The 21,977-nt window shown below is 37.5% G+C and overlaps 1 protein-coding gene across 1 annotated transcript; it reads right to left on the bottom strand.

The window, feature by feature from the left end:
• Nucleotides 1-1,775: 1,775 nt before the first annotated feature.
• On the bottom strand, nt 1,776-21,650 carry GRP (gastrin releasing peptide). The gene is made up of 3 exons (XM_074286230.1): nt 21,357-21,650; nt 7,863-8,116; nt 1,776-2,147 (listed from the first exon to the last, which is right to left on the bottom strand). The coding sequence occupies exons 1-3, from the start codon at nt 21,496-21,498 to the stop codon at nt 2,094-2,096; spliced, it is 450 nt and encodes a 149-aa protein (XP_074142331.1). The 5' UTR covers nt 21,499-21,650; the 3' UTR covers nt 1,776-2,093.
• Nucleotides 21,651-21,977: the final 327 nt, after the last annotated feature.

Genomic DNA, 21,977 nt, shown 5'->3' with positions numbered 1-21,977 from the left:
TGTTGCATTTAGTAAGCATGATTACTCCTCTCATCCAAAATAATTAGTTACCAGAAGTGCCTTCAGAATGAGTGATTTTGTTATTTTCCTTCAAGAATTATTCCACAAAGCACTCCTGGTTCCTGATTAAGATCATCTATGGTTAAAAAAGGGATTAGTATATTTTTCTGCATTTCACTGATGATTATACTATGTGTGTCTGGGCTGGGTTAAAGTGTTTTCTGATGATTAAATACCCCCAGAGGAAAATCCAAGGTGGGCTTTGTGGGGCTAGAAAATTGTAATGGGCTGCCTAAAGTGTTTGTTGCTGTACCTCTGATCATAACCACGGGCTGAATTACCCACAGTCGTCAGCTCCGTCCCTCACAATACAAGGCTTTGCTCAGAGAACATATTTGAAAAACATTTATTGCCTCCCTATAGTGTTTTTCTTCTTTATTACCCTGCTCGGCTAAAAGGATTTCTAACCTGCCTCACCCTTTCTTTTTAATACATCCTTCTTTTCTCACTGCATATCCTCCTGTGGGCCACAGCTATCTTGAATCTGCCGAATGGGCTTGACTTCTCACAGAATTTGATGCTTGGTTATTATGTAACCCCAAATGATTCTCTGGAGTTGACATGAGCATCCTAGAAGCATCCTAGGTTCCAGAAACAAGGCAAATGCAATTCTGGTTCTACTTGAAAGTGAGGTTCTGGGATGGCTTTTTTAGGTAGTAGAATTGTAAACTTCACTTTCATAGATAGAAACCTCAATTTGGCACTTGAGCAAACTAACTAACTTCCTGTCACTAATGTTTGGTTAGAAGATTTGCATAAGCAATTCGTATTTTGGGGAGCAACTATTAAAAATGATGGAAAGGGAAATTACAAACCACTATCTTTGCCAAGAAAACCCCAAATGGAGTCATGAAGAGTTGGACACAATTGAATAACAAATGAAAAATGAGTGATAGCTGCTAGAACACAAGATTAAAGAATAACCTTAGATGTCAGAATATAATGTGATAGATGATGATAAGACCTTGTGACCCTTAATATCTCTCTGATTTGTCATGGTATCTGTAATTACACTATTAATGATGTTTGTCTTTGGCCTTTCCATCTTCAAATTCTTTTGGTTTTTATGTATTCTGGAAAGGCCTAACAATTTAAGTTATTAGCTAATACCTTAGTGGAGAAGATTTGTTCTTGTTGTTACATCATTCAATCACATTCAACTCTTCATAACCCTAGACTATAGCCTTCCTATATTTAACTATCTCCCAATCTTTCCAGTTGCAACCTCTCCCTAAAAGGGAATTCCTGCTACAATATACTCAATACGTGGATATTCCTTTCCATTTTTCCACTCATTAGGGAATGTTTTTTGACACAAAGATAAAATTCATCCCTTTTCAAGTTATAGTCATTACTTCAGATTTTACTGTCTGAACCCCAAGAGAACAAATCGGCTCCCTCCTCCATATGGAGGATTTTCAGATACTTGATTACAGCAATCATATAGAACTTAGGAAGTAAATTGTGAGTCAATATTTAGCAACTAATAGTCAGCCTATCCAACTTTAGTATGTCCCCATTAAGTATGTTGGGTTGGTCTGAAGCAGAAGAGGAAATGAAGCTGAGTAGCAACTGTAATAAAGGATAATTTTTTTTTTAAGTGTTAAGTAACTGGCTTTCTCCAGGCTGTATAAACTGAAAATACTGAGGATTAGCATGAAACTGACAACCAACCATTTCTTAACTAAAGCAATAGCATTAACTTGCCTTTTCAAAAGAATTTTAATTTTTATTGATTATTGACATATCAGAAGTCTTAAAAAGAAAGAGCAAATAGACTAAACGGATTGGGAAAATGTAAAGATCAGCAGATCCTTCCTTGACAATTATTGACAGTAAAGCAGTTCAAACAAAATGCTGCTTAAAAAACTCATGGATTTAGCCAAGGTGAAAAGATACAACAATAGTGACATAATTTGCTCAAAAGAAATCTTTTTTATGCAAAGCAAAGAACATTGTCATCTGACACAATCAGTGCTCATAGATCATAGTCGCATAAGAATATTGTTCCTTTGAAAGAGACCGTCTCCAGTTCAGCTTAGGATGCTTTCCTTCATGTCAAGAACCTGAAGTAAGGATTCCATCACCTTGAAGGAGAGAAAAGAAAAGAAGGAAAAGAAAGAAATGTTTAATGACATACTGTCGTTATTGTCAATTGTCAGTGCTCTAGAGTAAGGAAGAACTACTTCAAACATTTACTAGCTGTGTAACCTTGGGCAACTCACTCATTCCTAATAGCCTCTCAGAAAACAAACTACACATACATATATACAATCTCCATAGTTGATAAAAGTGTTAAGAACCCTAAGGTATATGGGATTTAAACCCTGGCATCTTCACAGCTACAAAGAGAATTTCTAATTACTCATAAATGTAACCAAGTCAACATCAGTGTCTTCAATGAAGGACAAAATCTTTTTTCTTCATAAGTTCATAGGAATTGCGGTACAATGGGAATTCTGGACTTGGAGCCAGAAGTCCTAGATTCAAATCTTTCCTCTGCTACATTCCACTTTTGTGATCTTGTGCAGATGGTTCCTCTCCCAGGGCTTCAGATTCCTTATACTTAAAAAGAGTGGGTTCAACTGGATGATCTCCAATCAAGGAGACTTCAGAGATCATCTTGTTCAAATTCTCTTCCATGTTTTACCAAAAGGAATCCCAGGCCCTCTGTGGATAAATGACTTGCCTACAGTCACAGTGTATGAGATCTCAGCAGAGTAGCATGGGAAGAATTTGAATCTAAGTCTTCTGACTTCAGAAGTAGGGTCATTTTTAGCACATTTGGGGGACAAGGTTTGTGCCAGAAGGAAGATGTCATCTGTTTCCACTTGATTCAGTTTCACTAAGGAACAAAGTTGTACATTGTGGTCCACAGACCACTGGCTCTGAAATCAAAAGGATCCAAGATCTAAACTTGACAATTGCTTACTCCTTGTGTGCTCTTAAAAGAAACCTTGACCTCTGTAGACTTCAGTTTCCTTGTCTATAGAATTATAAAATATAAAAAAATAAACATTGTTCTAGAACAAATCATTTGCAGATTCTCTTCCAATAATATGGTTCTTGGAGATCATCTATTAATGTTGACAACAATAACAATAATAGTGACCAGCTATCATTTATAGAACACTTTAAGGCTGACAAAGAACTTTACTGTATAATCTCTTGAAATTCATAGCAACCCTGGGAGTGCTATTATTATTCTCATTTTACAAATGAGAAAAGTGAGACTAAGAGATATTAAATGATTTGCCCATTGTCACAAAGCTAGTAAGTGTCTGAGACAGGATTTGAACTATTCTATTCTGAATCCAAATCTGGAGCTCTATCCACTATATTTACCTGCCAACTCCCTCTATTCATGCGAGAAAACTGAGGACAATAAAGATAAACTGACTGATTCAGGATCATGTTCTGACAAAGCCATGCTTAGAATCTGGAGCTCCTGATCTAGGGCCAACACACTCTTTTCACCATACCATATTTTTGACTGTGAGAGGGCTGCAAGTATTCTTTTACTTATTACTGCAGACTATTGTAGCTAAGACAATTGGAAACAGGAATTCACTTAGGTTTTTATGTTTCAGTTTTAGCTGGCAAAGATTAACTATACTGAAGAAAGGATAGTTAGTTATGATGGGAAGATACTACTTTGTTCCTAAAGAATACTTCATCCATTTAGATGAAAAAGCACCTGCTAGCCATGCTCTCATTAATCTTCCTAAGATACTCAGGCAATTCAAATTTCCTGACTTGCAATTAATATCTTGCTAGCAAATAAATAAAGGACTGCTATCCCAAGTGATGTTATTATATAGTCTATAGCTTGACTGTTTTGCTTAGGGTGACAAAGTCCTGAGTTCAATCCCCACATTGACCAATTAAATTCCCCTCTCTTCCATCACCACAACTTGTATTACTAAACTCTGCCAGCCATATTCCAATATCAGTATCATCCATCTTGCAAATGTGGGCCATTGGTTATAAAGAGGAACAATTTGAGAGGGAATCAATAGAAATCCATCACTGACTTGAAATGAACGTCCTGCTGTTGAATTCATGTCTGGCCTAAGTGGATTAAAGAAGAGAAGAAAAAGGAAATCATACTATTCATGAACCCTACATAGAGAGGGTGGTCAAAGTCAAAGGCCTCTGAGCCAGAATTCTTCTTGAAAAGAAGCTTCTTGTTGAGTATGATGCTGTGAAAAAGAGAGTTGGCTTTGATGTTAGAGAATGTGAGTTCAAATCTCAGCTTGACTGGTTACTACCTGTCTCTCAACTTCTTTCTTTGGACTCTCTCATATACAAAATGAGGAGGTCCAATGAAATAATCTCCAAAGTCTCTTCTGGCTCCGGATCTCTGATTCTGAGTGGGAGGAAGTCACAGGTTTTCATAAATATGTGCATGGTGGCTATTACAAGTGAGTATGCTCTTAGAGGGTAGGTGAAGGAAGGAGAGAAAATTTGGAACTAAAATTTTTTTAAAGTGAATGTTAAAAATTGCTTTTACATGTACTGGGGGGGAAATAAAGTATTATTACAAAATTTTTAATTAAATTTCTATTTTAAAAAAGTGAACATGCTCTCAATTGGGAGAATTGATTCTGCTTTTTTTTACAAGAATGACCAGACCACTTAAAATGCAGGTGAATGATTCTTAGCTGCTTTTGAGTTTTCTAATCATTAAAACTCTTCTGGTTTCAAACAACTGAAAGAAATAAATCAAAGTCACTTAGTGAGTCATCTACAGGGGCCTATTGAGATATGAATCTACAAAACTCAGTTCTCTTTCTCTTGATTCTTTTCCAGAGAGCTGCCCAGCCTCTTCTATCCATGGCCACCAGAGACAAAAGTTTGAGGTATTCCTCTGGGGACATACCTACATGCAAAGGAAAATTCAAATTATCTCAGATTACAAATGAAGCCCTAGAATAAAGTTGAACTCAGTTATACATTCCTGAGATTTCTGTAAAGCTGTTCCAGAAATCTTAGATGGAGTATATATTTGAAGATTCGAATCACAGGTTTGCTACTTCCTCACTTTACCTTCTCGGGTCTCAGTTTCTTCAACTGTAAAACGAGAGGATTGGGGTCTATTACTGCAACATTGACTTGGCAGAAGCCTGCCAAGGCCCTTGAGCCTTGTTCTCAATGACACACTCATTGCTTTATAGTCTCAGGGCACAATATGAGTGACTCTTTCTCCTGGAGCTGAGGAAATATGTATGTAATCAAAACCAAGGAGAGGCTCCAAATATGCACTGCAGCTCAGGGACAGCCAGCACTAGGGCATGTTGCTTTAAGCCTGCCATGGAAGAGAGAACAATTTTCTTTGATGTAAAAATGAAGATAATTTTAAATTTGAAGTTCATTCTCTCTTGAATATTTCTGTGTAGATCAATCAGCAAACTATGCCTTTTAGAAATGCTCAGTGACTTTATAGTCTCTTTATACCATCATCTGGAATCAATAAGAGACAATTTTTGGGGAAATCAGATTTATGATTCCTTTGCTATAAAGAACTATTATACTGGACATTCTTTCAACCAATGAGATGGGTATCTTGTCTATAATGACTCATTTGAATAGAGAGCTGCTTGGAGGTGTGACTTTTCCTGGATCATACAACCAGTATGGGTCAAACAAGAAGCCAATCTTCTTGATCCCAATTTGATCTACTATGCCACTGTTAACTCGTACGGGAAGGCCTGTGAACTATGTTCAGAGTATGCCCTCTACATGAATAGAAGAACTTTACATGGAGCCAGTTTTTGACAAGCACATTGTCATAATAGGCAGAAAATTATCTACATAAAGGAAACGACAAATTTTTTTGGCTGAGTTAAAATATAGCAAAATTCTCTTTAAGAAAAAAAAAGACTTGATATTTATATAACCAGGAACAAGTTTTTGTCATATAGTAGAATAAAGGGAATGAGCTTTCCAATTTAAAAAATAATTTTTTTTCTTCTTGCTTTAGTAGAAAAAAATGATGAAGTTTGCTTATATTCCCATTAGATTAGTTCTTGAATGTGCTTTATGAAAAGTTGATATTCATATGAGTTTTGTATCTTTTAAAGTCATCCCCTGAGGGGATCGAGTGGCTAATCTGCTAATTGCTGAATGCACTTCTGGGACTTCTCTTTTAGAATCGGTTTCAGAACCAGTAATATATTTAGAATGGTTTTGGTGCTGGCAAATGTTTGCCCTTGGGGACAGTTTTGACCTTAGGGACTGGCCGAAAAACTATGTAGATCCGAGTCTATAAATGTGATTTATATAAATGTGATTTATCTAGGCTTGGAGGACTTGAGTTTGCTAAGGCCAGAGTTTCTGGATCCCATTGGTTCAGAGCTGAGCCAACTTATTCCAAAGAGAGTGTGATCAAGCTGGGGAATATTGCTTTTGTCTAAAAAAAGAAAAATACAATTTGCAATTATAAAGTCAGTACTTTTCTTGCTTCTAATGTGTTCCTCTAGTTTAATTTGTAATGTTGTTACATATTCTAATTTTCATCATGCTTGTCTGTGCATTTTTCTTATCTTTCCTACTCCATTCTCAAAGGAATTCTCAGTGGGCATTCCCATGAGCAAGAGCAGCAGCCCACAAATGATGAGTAGAAGCTCTTTATTTCATGTTTGTCTTCCTAATGCTTAGCACAGAGGGACACTGTTGAATTTGAACTTTTGAATTGAATATGAATATACCTTCTCAAACATGACATTTGTGGGAGGCAATAATCACTTGAAAGTGGATGAACTGATACACTGAATCTCATTACTTTAAACAGATACATTGTAATTAGTTCTAAATCCTTTAGAAGTTTCTTTTTCAGTTTAAAGGATAAATCTACAGGAATGGCTATGTCCATTGTTAGTTCACATCTATCCCCAGTCAGAAAAATAGAAGATAATGTCTGAATTGAGGTTTCTGTAAGGATCTTAATGTTTTTTGTTCTCATTAGAAACTGTGATTACATCAAAATATTGTGGATTATTCCAGATGACAGTGAAAACAAATCTCATTTGTGCTGATTCGTTTATTGCTAAACTGGTGGTGTGGTGGAGTATTTATATCAAGATGAATATATCTTGACTTGGAAAACTTGAGTTTGGTAAGTTCAGGGATTCTGGCTCCCATTGATTCAGAGCTGAAAGGAAGAAGACCCTGGCAACTTATTCCAAAGCTCTTAGAAAGAGAGACCAGTAGAGGATTGTCCCAAGCCTGGCTATTTGTAACCAGAAGACATGTACTAGAAGTTGTTTGAATAGTGCAGGACTAAGGTGAAATATCAAATATCTCAGCAGTTCTAATTGCTTTATGTATTTGATGAGGTTTAAGCATTAACTTCCCAGAAGATTATGAGTAGCTACAAATTCAATAACTGTTTTTAAGTCATTTTGTTAATGCATTTAGTGAGTCTTATGTTGGTTTAGCTTTTATTTTGTGTTAGGAATAAGTGTTCCATAATTGATTCATACCGAATATCTTTTTAACTTCCCTTTCTGGAGAAACCTTAAGCAAATTTATTCCCATGGTGCTCAGATTGAGGGAGTGGAATAAGGAGCTGAAACTGTGAGTAAAGGGAACCTAGCCCTTCCCAGATTAAATCCAGTACAATACAGTACAGGAAATGGGTATAATACTTCAAATTCTGTGAACCACCAATGGTTCTTCAATCTTAAAATTACTATGCAGTACCAAACTGAAAAAGCAAGCAAACAATTCAACCCCTCTCCACTTCCTTCCTGTCCAACCTCCCCTTTCAAACCTACTTTACCTTTACATTTTCTACTTACATCTTTAGTGCTGCCATCACTGTCTAAGTCCCCAGTGGACTGAGGGTAGCCCAGGAGACTGTGCCGAAGTAGTTGACTGCTTCTACTATCCTTTCCTTCTAATAAGGGCAATAAATTCTTCTCCATTTTTTCCCACTGCAGGTATTCACTTAGCGGCTTGGAAATATCAGGTACCATGGGTGAAAATGGTGCCTTGTTTCCTCCTTCATGAGCATATGGGAAATCTCCAGTGCTCTTTTTTCCCATTAAATGTCCTAGGAGGGGGAAAAAAACATTAGAAAACCACTTACTTAACCAAAGTGTTAGTAGAAATGAAAAAGAAAAGTAACTGGATTATGTAGGGTTATTTTTTATTAACCAGAAAATAAAGCCAATTTTAAAATATGCTGAGTTGCTTCTTTATTGACTGATGGTCACATAGACAGTAGTACCAGGTCCTCTGACTCCAAACTCAATCTTTTTTCCATTATACCATATGACCTCTGAGGTCCTTTCTGTATCTGTAGGCTCTTGGCCAAGTCATTCTTCCTCTCAAATTCTTAGTTTCCTTCTTGGTAAAAACTGAAGTGTGTGGATTTTATACAATCCCCAAGATCCCGTCTAACTATAGCATCCTCTGTTCAATTCTTTGTGTAATAAGTTCTATTCCCAACTGAGAATGCCATTGTCTGAATGTTTTCCCTTGCTGTTTTTTGAATTACTGCTGATAATAAGACTCAAAGCTTTTCTTTGAGAAAGAAAAGTTGTGTTTCCTTGTGTTTCTATTTTTCTGTAATCCAATTTGTCACAGGAATTTTTTTCCTTTAAAGTATATTGAGACTTTAGCTGAGACTGAATTTGGAAAATTTCATCCAGAATTGACAGTTTTTAAGGAAGTAATGAGTGGAGGGGAAAAACTGGCCAAAGCTTCCCTCACACAAAGCATTCGTGATTACTCCTGACACAATCTATTTCAGACCCAGTTTCAAACTAACAGCATATGTCTGATGGAGAGATAGGCTTCTATGAAGTGGATAAATTCACTGAATGGATGGAAATTTACCAAGCATGAGGAGTGAGATTTGTTGCAGCTCATACAGTCTCAGACAAGGATATTGAATTTGAGATTCAGATTATTCAATTTTTAACATTCTCATTGGCATTTTTTTTTCATCTGATGCTTTCATTTCTACATAAATTCATGTCTCCTGCCTTGTGCAGCAAGCCATCCTTTATACAAAAAGCAAAAAAAAAAAAAAAAAAAAAAAGAGTCAGCTGGGTGACAGTTGAATAGAAGAATAGAGCTGGTTTCAGGAAGACCAGAGTTCAAATCCAACTTCAAATACTTACTAGCTATGTGATCTTGAATAAATCATTTAATCCTTGTCTGCCTCAGTTTCTTCAACTATAAAATACTGGTAAATGACATGTAAGATAAAATGGCAGTTACCTGCCAGGAATAATGTAAAAATCAAATGAGAGAGTTTTTGTGAAAAGTTTAGCATAGTACCTAATCAATGCTTGAAAAAAGTGAAAAAAAATTCATAAAAACTAACCATCATAATACCCAAACCATTAACTGGGTCTGACAGTGTATGCTAAATTTAAACCCATAGTCAGTTCCCCACCTGTTCCCCCTCTTCACCACATGTGCAAAAAAGGAAGAGAATACATTTTGTCATCTTTTCTTCAAGAAGAAGTTCGGTCAATATAATTATATCATGTTCAGTCTCATTTCAAGGTTCAGATTGTTGATAGATTGAGCTACTACATATGTTTGCATTAAGTCATTTCCTTTCTTAAATGGACTTGCTGAAGCTCTAGATATACAGGGATGGTTCTGCAGCACAGCCAGACTGGTAATATTTAGAAATGTAATATGCTTTTGATTTAGGACTCACAAGTGAAGAGCTCTCAGTTTTGAATTGCTTCACAGTCAGCCTCACTTAAGGAGGGAGAAAACACTACCAATAGTGAGTGTTTTAGAAGTCTTTCTCCACTATAAGTAGAAAAAAACTTCTATCCCTACTGATCCACCCACTCCTAGCTAAAAAGCAATGACTTCTTTTACAAGGGAATTTCCATCACTTCCAAATGATCATCAAAATGAAATTCCAATAAGTTTTTTTTTCCTAAAAAATGTCAGAAATTGCAGTGTCTGAGAAAGGATAATGACTGTTATCAACCTTCTGCAGTACAATGGGGAAGGTGACATCTGCACATTGTATCTATAAGTTAGGCACAATTTGTCATATTATGATTGAGTCTGTGGAATATTAAGGACCACTAAGGTAAGGTTTAGTCCTTCATTAAGTAGTTTATGGCATATAGATTTCTAGCATAACTAAACAAACTGTAAATTAAATCAGGTCACTTAACTTTGCACACGATTGAACAACAAAACTAGGATTCAAATTTGAATCCACAAATTCTAAATCTCAAAGCTCTTCCTGTAATTTGTATCAACAACATGTTTTAAAGACCAGAATATTGGCCTGAGTCAGAATTCCAAGGCAATGGGTCTAGCTAATGGCATGAGGAACTAGATAAATTTGGATTCCATCATGTGAAGCCTCAAGTCTCCTCATTCATAAAATGAAAATTCTGGACTAGAAAAGCTCTTTAGATATCTTCTTTTTAATATTGTTAAGATATCCATAGAAGGGATTAACCCATATGACTTTTCAGAATGCAGAGTATCATTTAACTTTATGCAGATTTAAGGAGCTGGGGATCACTATGAATTTAAAACTATATCAGAGCTTTCAGCTTTAGGGAGTAAGTGGGGGTTCCAATACAATTTTTGCTTTCTAGAGTCCAATACCATCCACAGAAGATGCAGGTAGTTGGTCAAAACACAAGAATCTTTGCCTTCCTGGCATCAGAAAGACAGAAAGTATATTTTGTCCTCTCTTTAAAAACAATCCAAGTCAACATAAAAATAGTGTTTATAAGAAAGGCTTCATAACAATGAAAACTAAAGGAACCCGAAATGTTTTAGAAGAAACTTGGAACATCTTATCTTCTCTAAAGATCTTTATAAAGAAGAGATTTTCTTCAATCTGAATAGTTGTGGCAATTATTCCTAGAAGTATAATAGATTCGATGGCTTAATAATGATAATAATAATTGCTATCAGCAACAAATATGAGCCATGTCATATATGGGATAAAGATGCCATATATGGGCATCAGAGGTTCATGACTTACTTCTGACACAGCTTTGACAAGCTACTTTTCTTCTTCTCAATGCCCCAAGTAACTCTCTAGACCAATAAATTGCAAAGAAATTGCAAATTTGCATTGCTAAAGGAATCATCCTCATTGCTAATTCTCTATACACATTTAAAAAACCACAGAAAAATACCACTTTAACTTGCTATCATGCTTCTTTCAGACTGAATTAACTTAAAAATCTGCAAATCCAATCTAAAAGTAAATAATGACTCATTTATATAGTGCCTTAAGATTTACAAAGGACCCTTATTAAAAATTAATTTTATTTATTTTTGCTAACTTCTGAATTGTCTCTCTCCCCACCATTTGAGAAGACCGTCATTTGACATAGATAGCCAAATATAAACAGATAGATATATAAAATCATACTATTTATACTTTTACTTGTCATTTCTTTCTTTGAAAATATGTAGCACCTTCCTCCATAAATCCTTTAGAGTTGATTTAAATGTTAACACTCAGATTAGATTAGCCATTCACAGTTATTCTTTGAATAATATTGTTGTTACTATCACTAATATTCTCTTTTTTCTGCTCATTTAATTCTTTGTTATTTCATGCAAGTCTTTCCATGTTTTACTAAAATCAGCCTATTCATCATTCCTTTTTAAATTATTATTAAGGCTTTTTATTTTCAAAACATATGCATGAATGTTTTTCAACAGTAACTCTTACAAAACCTTGTATCAAATTTTTCTCCTCCTTCCCTTTACCATCTCCCCTAGATGGCAAGTAATCCAATATATATTAAACATGTTAAAATATATATGTTAAATTCAATAGATGTATACATATTTATAATGCTGCAAAAGAAAAATCACATCAAAAAGGGAAAATAATGAGAAAGAAAATTAATTGCAAGCAAACAACAAGAAGAGTGAAAATACTATGTTGTGATCCACAGTCAGTTCCCACAGTCCTCTCTCTGGGTTGTAGATAGCTCTCTCCATCACAGGATCATTGGAACTAGCCTCAATCATCTCATTGTTGAAAAGAACCATGTCCATTAGAATTTATCTTCTTATAATCTTACATAGACTTAGATGAACTGATGCAAGTCTCTCCAGGCCTCTCTGAAATCATCCTGCTAATTTTACTGATTATCATAGAGCAATGATATTCCATAGCATTCATATACATAACTTATTCAGCCATTCTCCAACTAATGGGCATCCACTCAGTTTCCAGTTTCTTGCCACTGCAAAAAGGGCTGCTACATACATTTTTGCACATGTGGGTCCCTTTCCCTCCTTTAAGATCTCTTTGGGATAGAAGCCCTGTCAAAACACTGCTGGATCAAAGGGTATGCACATTTTGATAACCCTTTGGGCATAGTTCCAAATTGTTCTCCAGAATGGTTAGGTCCATTAGTAGGTCCACCAACACTATATCAGTGTCCTAGTTTTCCCACATCCCCTCTAACATTTGTCATTATCTTTTCCTGGCATCTTAGCCAATCTGAGAGGTGTGTAGTAGTATCTCAGTTGTCTTAATTTGCATCTGTCTAATCAATAGTGATTTAGAGCATCTTTCCATATGACTAGAAATGGTTTCAATTTCTTCATCTGAAAATTGTCTGTTCATATCCTTTGACCATTTACCAATTGGAGAATGGCTTGCTATTCACCATTTCTTAAACATAACAGTATTCCATTACAATCACATACTCCAACTTGTTTAATAATTCCCCAACTGATGGGCATCTTCTCAATTTCTAGTTATTTGCTAGAACAAATTTTGCCATCACTATAATTTTTTTAGAACACATAGGTTCTTTTCCTTTCTTTCCCTAATCACCTTAAGAAGTAGACCTAACAAGAATTGCAAGGGAACTAATGAAAAAAAACTCAGAGGAAGGTGGTCTAAGTGTACCTGATCTAAAGCTATATTATTAGCAGCAGTCACCAAAACCATTTGGTATTGGCTACGAAATAGACCGGTAGATCAGTGGAACAGATTAGATACAAAGGACAAAAAAGGGTACATCTATAGCAATCTAATCTTTGACAAACCCAAAGATCCCAACATTAGGGATAAAAATTCATTATTCGGAAAAAACTGTTGGGAAAACTGGAAATTAGTATGGCAGAAATTAGATATGGATCCACACTTAACACCATATACCAAGATAAGATCAAAATGGGTCCATGATTTAGGCATAAAGAGGGAGATAATAAATAGATTAGAGGAACAGAGGATAATCTACCTCTCAGACTTGTGGAGGAGGAAGGAATTTATGACCAGAGGAGAACTAGAGATCATTATTGATCATAAAATAGAAGATTTTGATTACATCAAACTAAAAAGTTTCTGTACAAATAATACTAATGCAAACAAGATTAGAAGGGAAGTAACAAATTGGGAAAATATTTTTAAAAACAAAGGTTCTGACAAAGGTCTCATTTCCAAAATATATAGAGAACTGACCCAAATTTATAAGAAACCGAACCATTCTCCAATTGATAAATGGTCAAAGGATATGAACAGACAATTCTCAGAGGAAGAAATTGAAACTATATCCACTCACATGAAAGAGTGTTCCAAATCACTACTGATCAGAGAAATGCAAATTAAGACCACTCTGAGATACCACTACACACCTGTCAGATTGGCTAAGATGACAGGAACAAATAATGACAAATGTTGGAGGGGATGTGGGGAAACTGGGACACTAATACATTGCTGGTGGAGTTGTGAAAGAATCCAGCCATTCTGGAGAGCAATCTGGAATTATGCCCAAAAAGTTATCAAACTGTGCATACCCTTTGACCCAGCAGCGCTACTACTGGGATTATATCCCAAAGAAATACTAAAGAGTGGAAAGAGACATATATGTGCCAAAATGTTTGTGGCAGCTCTTTTTGTTGTAGCTAGAAACTGGAGGATGAATGGATGTCCATCAGTTGGAGAATGGTTGGGTAAATTGTGGTATATGAAGGTTATGGAATATTATTGCTCGGTAAGAAATGACCAGCAGGAGGAATACAGAGAGGCCTGGAGAGACTTAAATCAACTGATGCTGAGTGAAATGAGCAGAACCAGAAGATCACTGTACACTTCAACAACAATACTGTATGAGGATGTATTCTGATGGAAGTGGAAATCTTCAACATAAAGAAGATCCAACTCACTTCCAGTTGATCAATGATGGACAGAGGTAGCTGCACCCAGAGAAGAAACACTGGGAGGGGAATGAAAATTGTTAGCACTAATATCTGTCTGCCCAGGTTGCATGTACCTTCGGATTCTAATGTTTATTGTGCAAAAAGAAAGTGATATTCGCACACATGTATTGTACCTAGACTATATTGTAACACATGTAAAATGTATGGTATTGCCTGTCGTCGGGGGGAGGGAATAGAGGGAGGGGGGGTAAACTGGAAAAATGAATACAAGGGATAATATTATAAAATATATATATATATATATATATAATAAAAAAAAAATAAATAAATAAATAAATAAAAAAAAAAAAAAAGAAAGGGCTTAAAAAAAAAAAAAAAAAAAAAAAAAAAAAAGAAGTAGACCTAATTAGTGATATTTCTGGGTCAAAGGATATATATTTAAAGTGTTACACTCTTTGGGCATGGTCCCAGATTTCTCTCTAAAATGGATGAATCAATTCACAGTACCAGGCTTTTCATATCTTCTTCAATATTTGTCATTTCCCCCTTCTTTCATTTTAGCCAATCTGATAGGTATATCTCAAAGTTGTTTTAATTTAAAATTCTCTAACCAATAATGATTTAGAGGATTTTGTTTTATGTCTACATACAGCTTTGATTTATACAAACAAAAACTGCCTGTTCATATTTTTTGACTATTTATCAATTGGAGGATGACTCATATCCTTATAAATTTGATAAAGTTCTCTCTATATTTGAGATTCGCAGCTTTACCTAGAAACTGTCTTTAAAATTCACTCTTCCCACAATTTTCTGTTTTCCTTCTAATCTTGACTTCATAATAGGTTTTATTTGGACAAAACCTCTTTAATTTAATGTAATAAAAATTATATATTTTACATCTTGCAATGCTCTCTCTCTTGTTTATTCATAAATTCTTTATCTATCCATAAGTCTGATAGTTTAAAAAGCACTCTATATGAAAATTCATGTCATATTAGTTCCTTATGAGTGTGCACAAATATTTGAATCCCTTCTGGACTTTTCCCAGCTTTGTTTATATTATAAACATTTATAATGTTTACATTATAAAAATTCAAGAATGTGAATAGAATCCACTGTGGTTTCTTATTTTTGTGCCTTTGGGTTTTATTAGTGTCAAAAAATTCAATTGTCTCTATAGCATTAATAATATATGCTTCATTTCCCACCAAAAGCCATTTCTTAGATGATTCCACTTTATACATATGAAGAACTCAGCATTAGAAAAGAAACTTTATTTCCAACAAAGCTTTCATTTACCATCTTCACTTTGTATCATGGAATGATGTTAATATAAGCCAGTTGATGAACCCAGGAATAGCAGTGCTATATAATAGACCACTGGCACTGATTATGAATCAGCCACTCTTGCCATCATTAGAGGGGACAATCTCACGAAGAAGGGACCTACCATGTTTACCAATTGCCTGCCCACAGGGTAAGCAAACCAGCTTAGTTGGATATAGCAGCAACTTACCCTGTAGAAGAGACAAGAGATGGAATTGCAAAGCTAATCCAATTACTGCTACCATCTTGGCCATCACTTCCTTTCTAATTAAGGTAGAGACAACTTAGAAGCCTGAGCTCAGAACCCTATTAGTTGTAGTGCCTTTCCTCTCTCTAAACCACCAGCCCTGTCCAACAGCCATCATTTACAAAAGCAGCTGTTGGGGTGATGTAACCTGTTATCCTTCTCTATAGGTGCTACCCTATCTGAGCCACAGCTACGGGGGTGAGGGAGGAATCATTCACAAAAGTCCTTGACAACATCATAAAAGAATATAGTTTTGTCAGTGGAAATAGCATTAAGATGATGCATTACTATGTGTTTTGCCAATGTATTTAAAAGATCATGGGACCCTTTCCATTGGACTTGCAGTTGAAACTTCCTATTAAAACTTAAGCTCTTTGAAAGCAGGGGCTGTCTTTGCTTCTCTATTTGTATTCCTAGTTCTTTGTAGATAGTAAACACTTAATAAACTTTTTTTTCAATCCTTGCCTGCGCAATTTGGAGGAACTATTAGAGAATGAACATTTCTACAATCAACAAGTTGGTAATAACTACCATCCAGTCCCAGTACTGGGGACAAGTCTGACCCTGTAAAATCTATGTTATGAGACTATGTTACTGATAAAAACAGTACCATAACAAAATCCTTTGGATCCTTTGGAAATAAGTCTTTTTGAACTGGCTCCAATGCTTCTTTGTCCTGTGCTAGTCTATCGACAAGGAGCGTCAGAAGGAATCTCTGCTGTATTTCTCCAATTTCAAACTCAGATGTACATTTTCAATTCAGAAGCAAAACATTCCTATAAATATCAAGCCAAATGAGGCTGTATTAAGTTGTCAATTTAGAAACTTGTTCTCCATTAACAGTTTAGATTGCACTATCGTGTTTCTTTCTGATTGAAGGAGTAATTCACTTACAAATCTACAAATATATGCTGACAACTTCCTCCTGGACACCAATATATAACTACAGTTTGATGTAATTAAAACTAAATTATGTGTCTTCAGAGATGAAAAAGGATGTGGCATTTGCTTGTTTTATCTGGGGGCCTAAATTTAAAATTCTACCACTATTTTTCTTCCTCATCAGTATCCTCAAATAATTCAGCATAGGCCTAGTCTACACAAACCATGCTTTTCCCAGTCCCTACAGGATTAAAAAAGTGTTTCTTCTCCCCTAGTTTTGCTCTCAATCTTTTTTGTTTACATATGTCAGGAAAGGAAAAACAGAGAAGCTTTCAGCACCAAATATGATAGCCTTCAATGAAGCCTTTGAGAGCTACATTTTCAAGAGTTCCTCCATGAGAAAGTCCAAGAAAGCTTTTTTGGTATTATTTTAGAGACTCTGGGGATGTCTTTAAAGACCCTAATAATGACTCTTTGCAAGCCCAAATAAACCTTGAACTATAGGTCTGACACAGAAGTGGATCGATTAAAAGGATGGCATTCCCTTGGTTGTGAAGTAATTTCATTCTCAGTAATGATCTTAGAATCATGTGAAACCTTAGAACATCATTCTTGAGGGATCAGGCTTACATCTACTTAACCACTCTCTAGTGACAGAGGACATATTATACTTGGAGGCAGACCACTGCATTTTGTTTGGAAGTTTTAAATGATAAAATTTTCCATTTACTGGATAAATCTGACTTTAGTTCTTTCTACCGATTGGTCTTAATTTTGCCTTTTTAGGGCTACATAGAACAAATCTAATGTATAGAGTTTTAGAGCTGGTTCACCTCTTCAGAACCTTTTATTTTTACAGATGAGTAAACAGACCTAAAAAGGGAAAGTGACAGTCTAGACTCACAAAGCTGGTAAGTAACACCAGGAACTTAGATCCCAGGTCTTCTAATTCCAACTTCAATGCATTTTCCCCAATAATAATGATAACAGTAACAACAACAATAATAACAGGCATTTATACATATAGCACTTTAAGGTTTGAAAAGTGCTGGAATTCCATCTTGTTCCAGGATCAAATATAAAATTTACTGTTTGGCTTTTAAAGCCTCTATAACCCAGGCATTCCTATCTTTCCAGTCTTGTAATGCTTTACTACCTCTCCCAGCCCCTCCTCAAGTACTCTGCATGTAAAGTACTTTGTATACTTTAAAATTCTATGTAAATATCACCTATTGTTATTATAATACATGTCTCTTTTCTATGGAAAGGAGGCACTTTATATAACCACCAGTCTCTTTTGGAGGTGATTCCATCCATCTTCTGCGATACAGAAACAATGGCCTTGTCATTCCTCAACTATAACACTTTCATCTCCGGACTCAAGGTTCTCACTAGACCTCCTCCATACCCTCCCAGTATATCCTCTACATATCTTATTTATACATAATAATTTGCAGGTTGTGTCCCCATTGTACTGTGAGCTCTTTGGGAGCAGGGACTGCTTTGGTTTTTAATTTTCTTTGTAATCCCAGAACATAGCACAGTGCTTGGCACATAGTAGGTGCTTAATAAAAGATAACTGACTAAAAGGCATATGTTATTTCATGCAGTCCTCACAATAATCCTGTGAGGCAGTTACAATTATTATTCCTATTTTACAAAATGCTTCCTACAGTTGTAAAGGGCTGCTCAACTGTGACCCATCACTATTGCCCAGAGGCAATGTGATGTAAAGGGCCAACTTTAGAGTTAGGAAGACATGGATTCAGTCCATCCTCTGACACAATAATCTACTGTGGCCTGGGGGCTTAACTGTTCAGTATTCCCAGTATTCAGTATTCACTTTAAAACTTTTCAGTTCTTCCCAGGAGTTCTCTGGACTGACAAAATTACAGATTTACCAAAAAATGTTTTTGCTGCTGAATCTCAAGATCACCATAGACTTGTTGTGGAGATGGAATTTTATAGCAAAAGGTCAACATCTACTCAAACAAATTCAAACAAATATATTCTCCAAAAATACAAGCATTACACAACTACCTGCTATTGACTAAGCTTTTTCAAGAACTCTTTCCCTTCCCTATTATCTCCAATCTTTCTCTCCTATAGGTTCTCATTTTCCTTTGACACTGAATTCACTTGGTACAGGTCCTCATACCTGGACTATTAGTACAGTCCCCTGATGGGTCTTTCTGTCACAAACCTCTCCCCACATGAGTCCATCCTCAACTCAGCTGCCAAAAAGATCTTCCTAAAATGCAGGTCTGACCATATCTTGTTACTACTCAATAAACTCCATCAGCTCTCTTTCTGTAATCTCCAGGGATCAAATATAAAATCCTCTAGTTCAAAGCTCTATAAAACTTGCTTAACTTCCCACCTTCTTTCTGGGGTTCCTGTACCTTATATCATCCTCCTGAATATTCTTCCTGCTGTGCTTCATACAAAACACTCCATCTCCCCATTGGGCATTTGCACTGGCTGTCGCCCATGCATGATAATCTCTTCTTCCTCATCACTGTCTGTTGGCTTCCTTCAAGTCTCAACTAAAACCTCGTCTTTAATAGAAGGTCTTTCTCCACCCCCTTTAATTCTAGTGCTTTCCTTCTGTTGATTACTTCCACTTTAAGCTGTATGTAACATAAGTTATTGTATATTGTCTTCTCCATAGATTGTGAGTTTCTTAAGAGCAGGGACTTTTTTTTGTTAATAGACCTTAACACAATGCCTGGCATACAGTAGATATTTAATATTTGTTGACTGACCATTCCCAAACCTACCACCTGTAAGGTCCCTTGGGGGTAAGGATGTTAACAGGTAACATGATACCTAAGATGTCATGATCCAATTTCTAACTAGAGGTAAGTGCTGGAAGCAAGGGGATGGTGTTGAAGCACCTGAAGCTGGGGGATGTGTTTGCTTTATTTCTCCTGGAATTCACCGGGAACTGTCCAATAAAACAACAGCTTCCCATCTTCTCAGTAACTGTTTCAAAGTAGGAAGAAACACTGGGAAGCGAATGTAAATTGTTAGCACTACTGTCTATCTACCCAGGTTACTTATACCTTCGGAAGCTAATAATTAATGTGCAACAAGAAAATGGTATTTACACATATATATTGTATCTAGGTTATATTGTAACACATGTAAAATGTATGGGATTACCTGCCATCGGGGGGAGGGAGTGGAGGGAGGGAGGGGAAAATTTGGAAAAATGAATAAAAAAAAAAAAGTAGGAAGAAACACAGATGCCTTCGGCTCTGTGACATTTGTGTCTGCTCTCCCACTGCTTTCGCTCCTCTCTGTTAAGTTGGTAGCGGTCAGGTCTACAGGTAAGGGAGATTTGCTGGCTGAAGACAATGGACAATGATACCTCTGAAGAAGCTGCTTCCTTCCAGGGGAGCCAGGAGACAGAGTGAGGGCAATACTGAGGGAAGAACGTTACTTGGTCTCAGGTTGGGGCGGAAAGTGAGCGAACTTAGACAAAGCCTCTAAAGCCTCGCTGCCTTCTGTCGCGGATCCCGCAGGTTCCCTCTCTCCTCCAATTCCCAGATACGGAGGGAGACAAGAACCCCAGTTCCCCGCAACTGTTTGCTGGAGAATAGCAGTAAAAGAGCAAGGGAAAGGAAACCTCGCATGAAAAAAAGGAAAGGAAAAGGCTGGGAAGGAAGAAAAAGAGGGAAGGCCAGTCAGGAGTTCTCCGAAGGCAGAGGAAGCAGCTCCCCCTCCCCATTCCCAGATCCCGATGGACGTCTTCTAGTAGGTGAGGAAAAGATGAGCCATATCTTCCTGAGAAAGAAACTCTTTGTAAACTGGGGGGAAAGGAAGGAAAACGGAAAACGTCGCGGAACAGCAGCAACTAACAGAACCAAACTCAGAAACGGAAGCACAGATAGCAAATCCCTCTGCCGGGGCTCCAGAACTCTTCGTACGGGTTCTTGCTTACCCCACAAAGATTTGGCGCACCGCTGAAGAGCAGCATCTCTCTATGGAGCCCGGAGCGAAGTCTGAGCCGCCGCCTAATGTGGGGCTGGGAGCTGGCAGACCGACCCCCCGACGGACCGAGCCAAACTCTAAAGTTGTCCTGGGGGGTAGGGAATGGAGCGCATATACACAAATCTAAAAGTGGGTCTATAAGCGGAAAGCCATTTTGAGGGAAGACTCCAAGGAGACTTTACTTGGTTTACCAACTCTGATGGCGTAGGTGAAGATAGAGGCTCAGAGGTTGCCAGTCCTGAGTGACTGGCAGGTGATGAGCGGATCCTACGAGTTTTCGAGGAAGACACGTGTGCGAACCGCTAGGAACCAGTTGATATCCCAGAAAGGCTGGGAGGGATAGGCAAGAAGGGATGTTCGGGGGATTGGGATGAATGAAGTATGTGTCTAAATGGAAGGGCTAGTACCTGTACGGCTAGAGAAGCCCCCAGCCTTGGTCCAACAGTGAACGCGGAATAAGGGAGAGAGAGAGAGAGAGAGAGAGAGAGAGAGAGAGAGAGAGAGAGAGAGAGAGAGAGAGAGAGAGAGAGAGAGAGAGAGAGAGAGAGAGAGAGAGAGAGAGAGAGAGAGAGAGAGAGAGAGAGAGAGAGAGAGAGAGAGAGAGAGAGAGAGAGGACTCACAGGGCAAGCTAAGTAAAACAGATCTAGTGTGGAAGTCCCCCGGAGGAAAAGAGAGCTGGTGCAGCGCTGGGACACTTACCTACGGCCCAGTGGTTCCCCCTCGGGTATAACTTGGCCATCAGGTTCTCCACGCTAACTGATTGCAAGGGAGCCGCGGTCCCCCAGGGCGTCTCGCAGAGGACCAGGACCAAAAGGACCAGGGAGATCTCGCAGCCTCGCATGATAGCGCCTCTGTCTGGTCCCCGGGATGGAGAGATCTGGAACCTGTTCGATGCGGTGAGTCCGGGTGCCAAGTTCGAATTCTGTACTCGGTTACCTCCAGAGGCTGGGGTAGGAGAAAAGGAGGATGACTAGAGGAGGAGGAGCTGCTACTACAGCCTCTGCCGCTAGCTGCTCTGGCTGCTAGTAACCTGAATTTATATGGAAATCGGGGAGGGGGGGGGCGTGAAATGGGTGGGGGTGCTATTATACTACCAACTTCAGCAGACTGACGTCTCTCTGTAGTGTAGGCGGGGGCTACCGCTATGATCTCCGAACATCACCAATTCAATGATGAGACTGTGTATGCGATTCATTACCCACGACGCACACCCGCCTGTCAGCCCCCTGTACCCCGCCCCAGTCCTCTTCTCATTGTTCCTTCCCCCTATTCCCCTTGAGTTTGGGTTAGATCGGGTACTCAGACCCTTCACTTTCATTT

The sequence above is a fragment of the Sminthopsis crassicaudata genome, chromosome 1 (genome assembly GCF_048593235.1).
Source record: "Sminthopsis crassicaudata isolate SCR6 chromosome 1, ASM4859323v1, whole genome shotgun sequence".
Lineage (NCBI taxonomy): Eukaryota > Metazoa > Chordata > Mammalia > Dasyuromorphia > Dasyuridae > Sminthopsis > Sminthopsis crassicaudata.
Note: the sequence above shows the minus strand (reverse complement) of the source record. Positions and strands in the feature narration are given on the sequence as shown.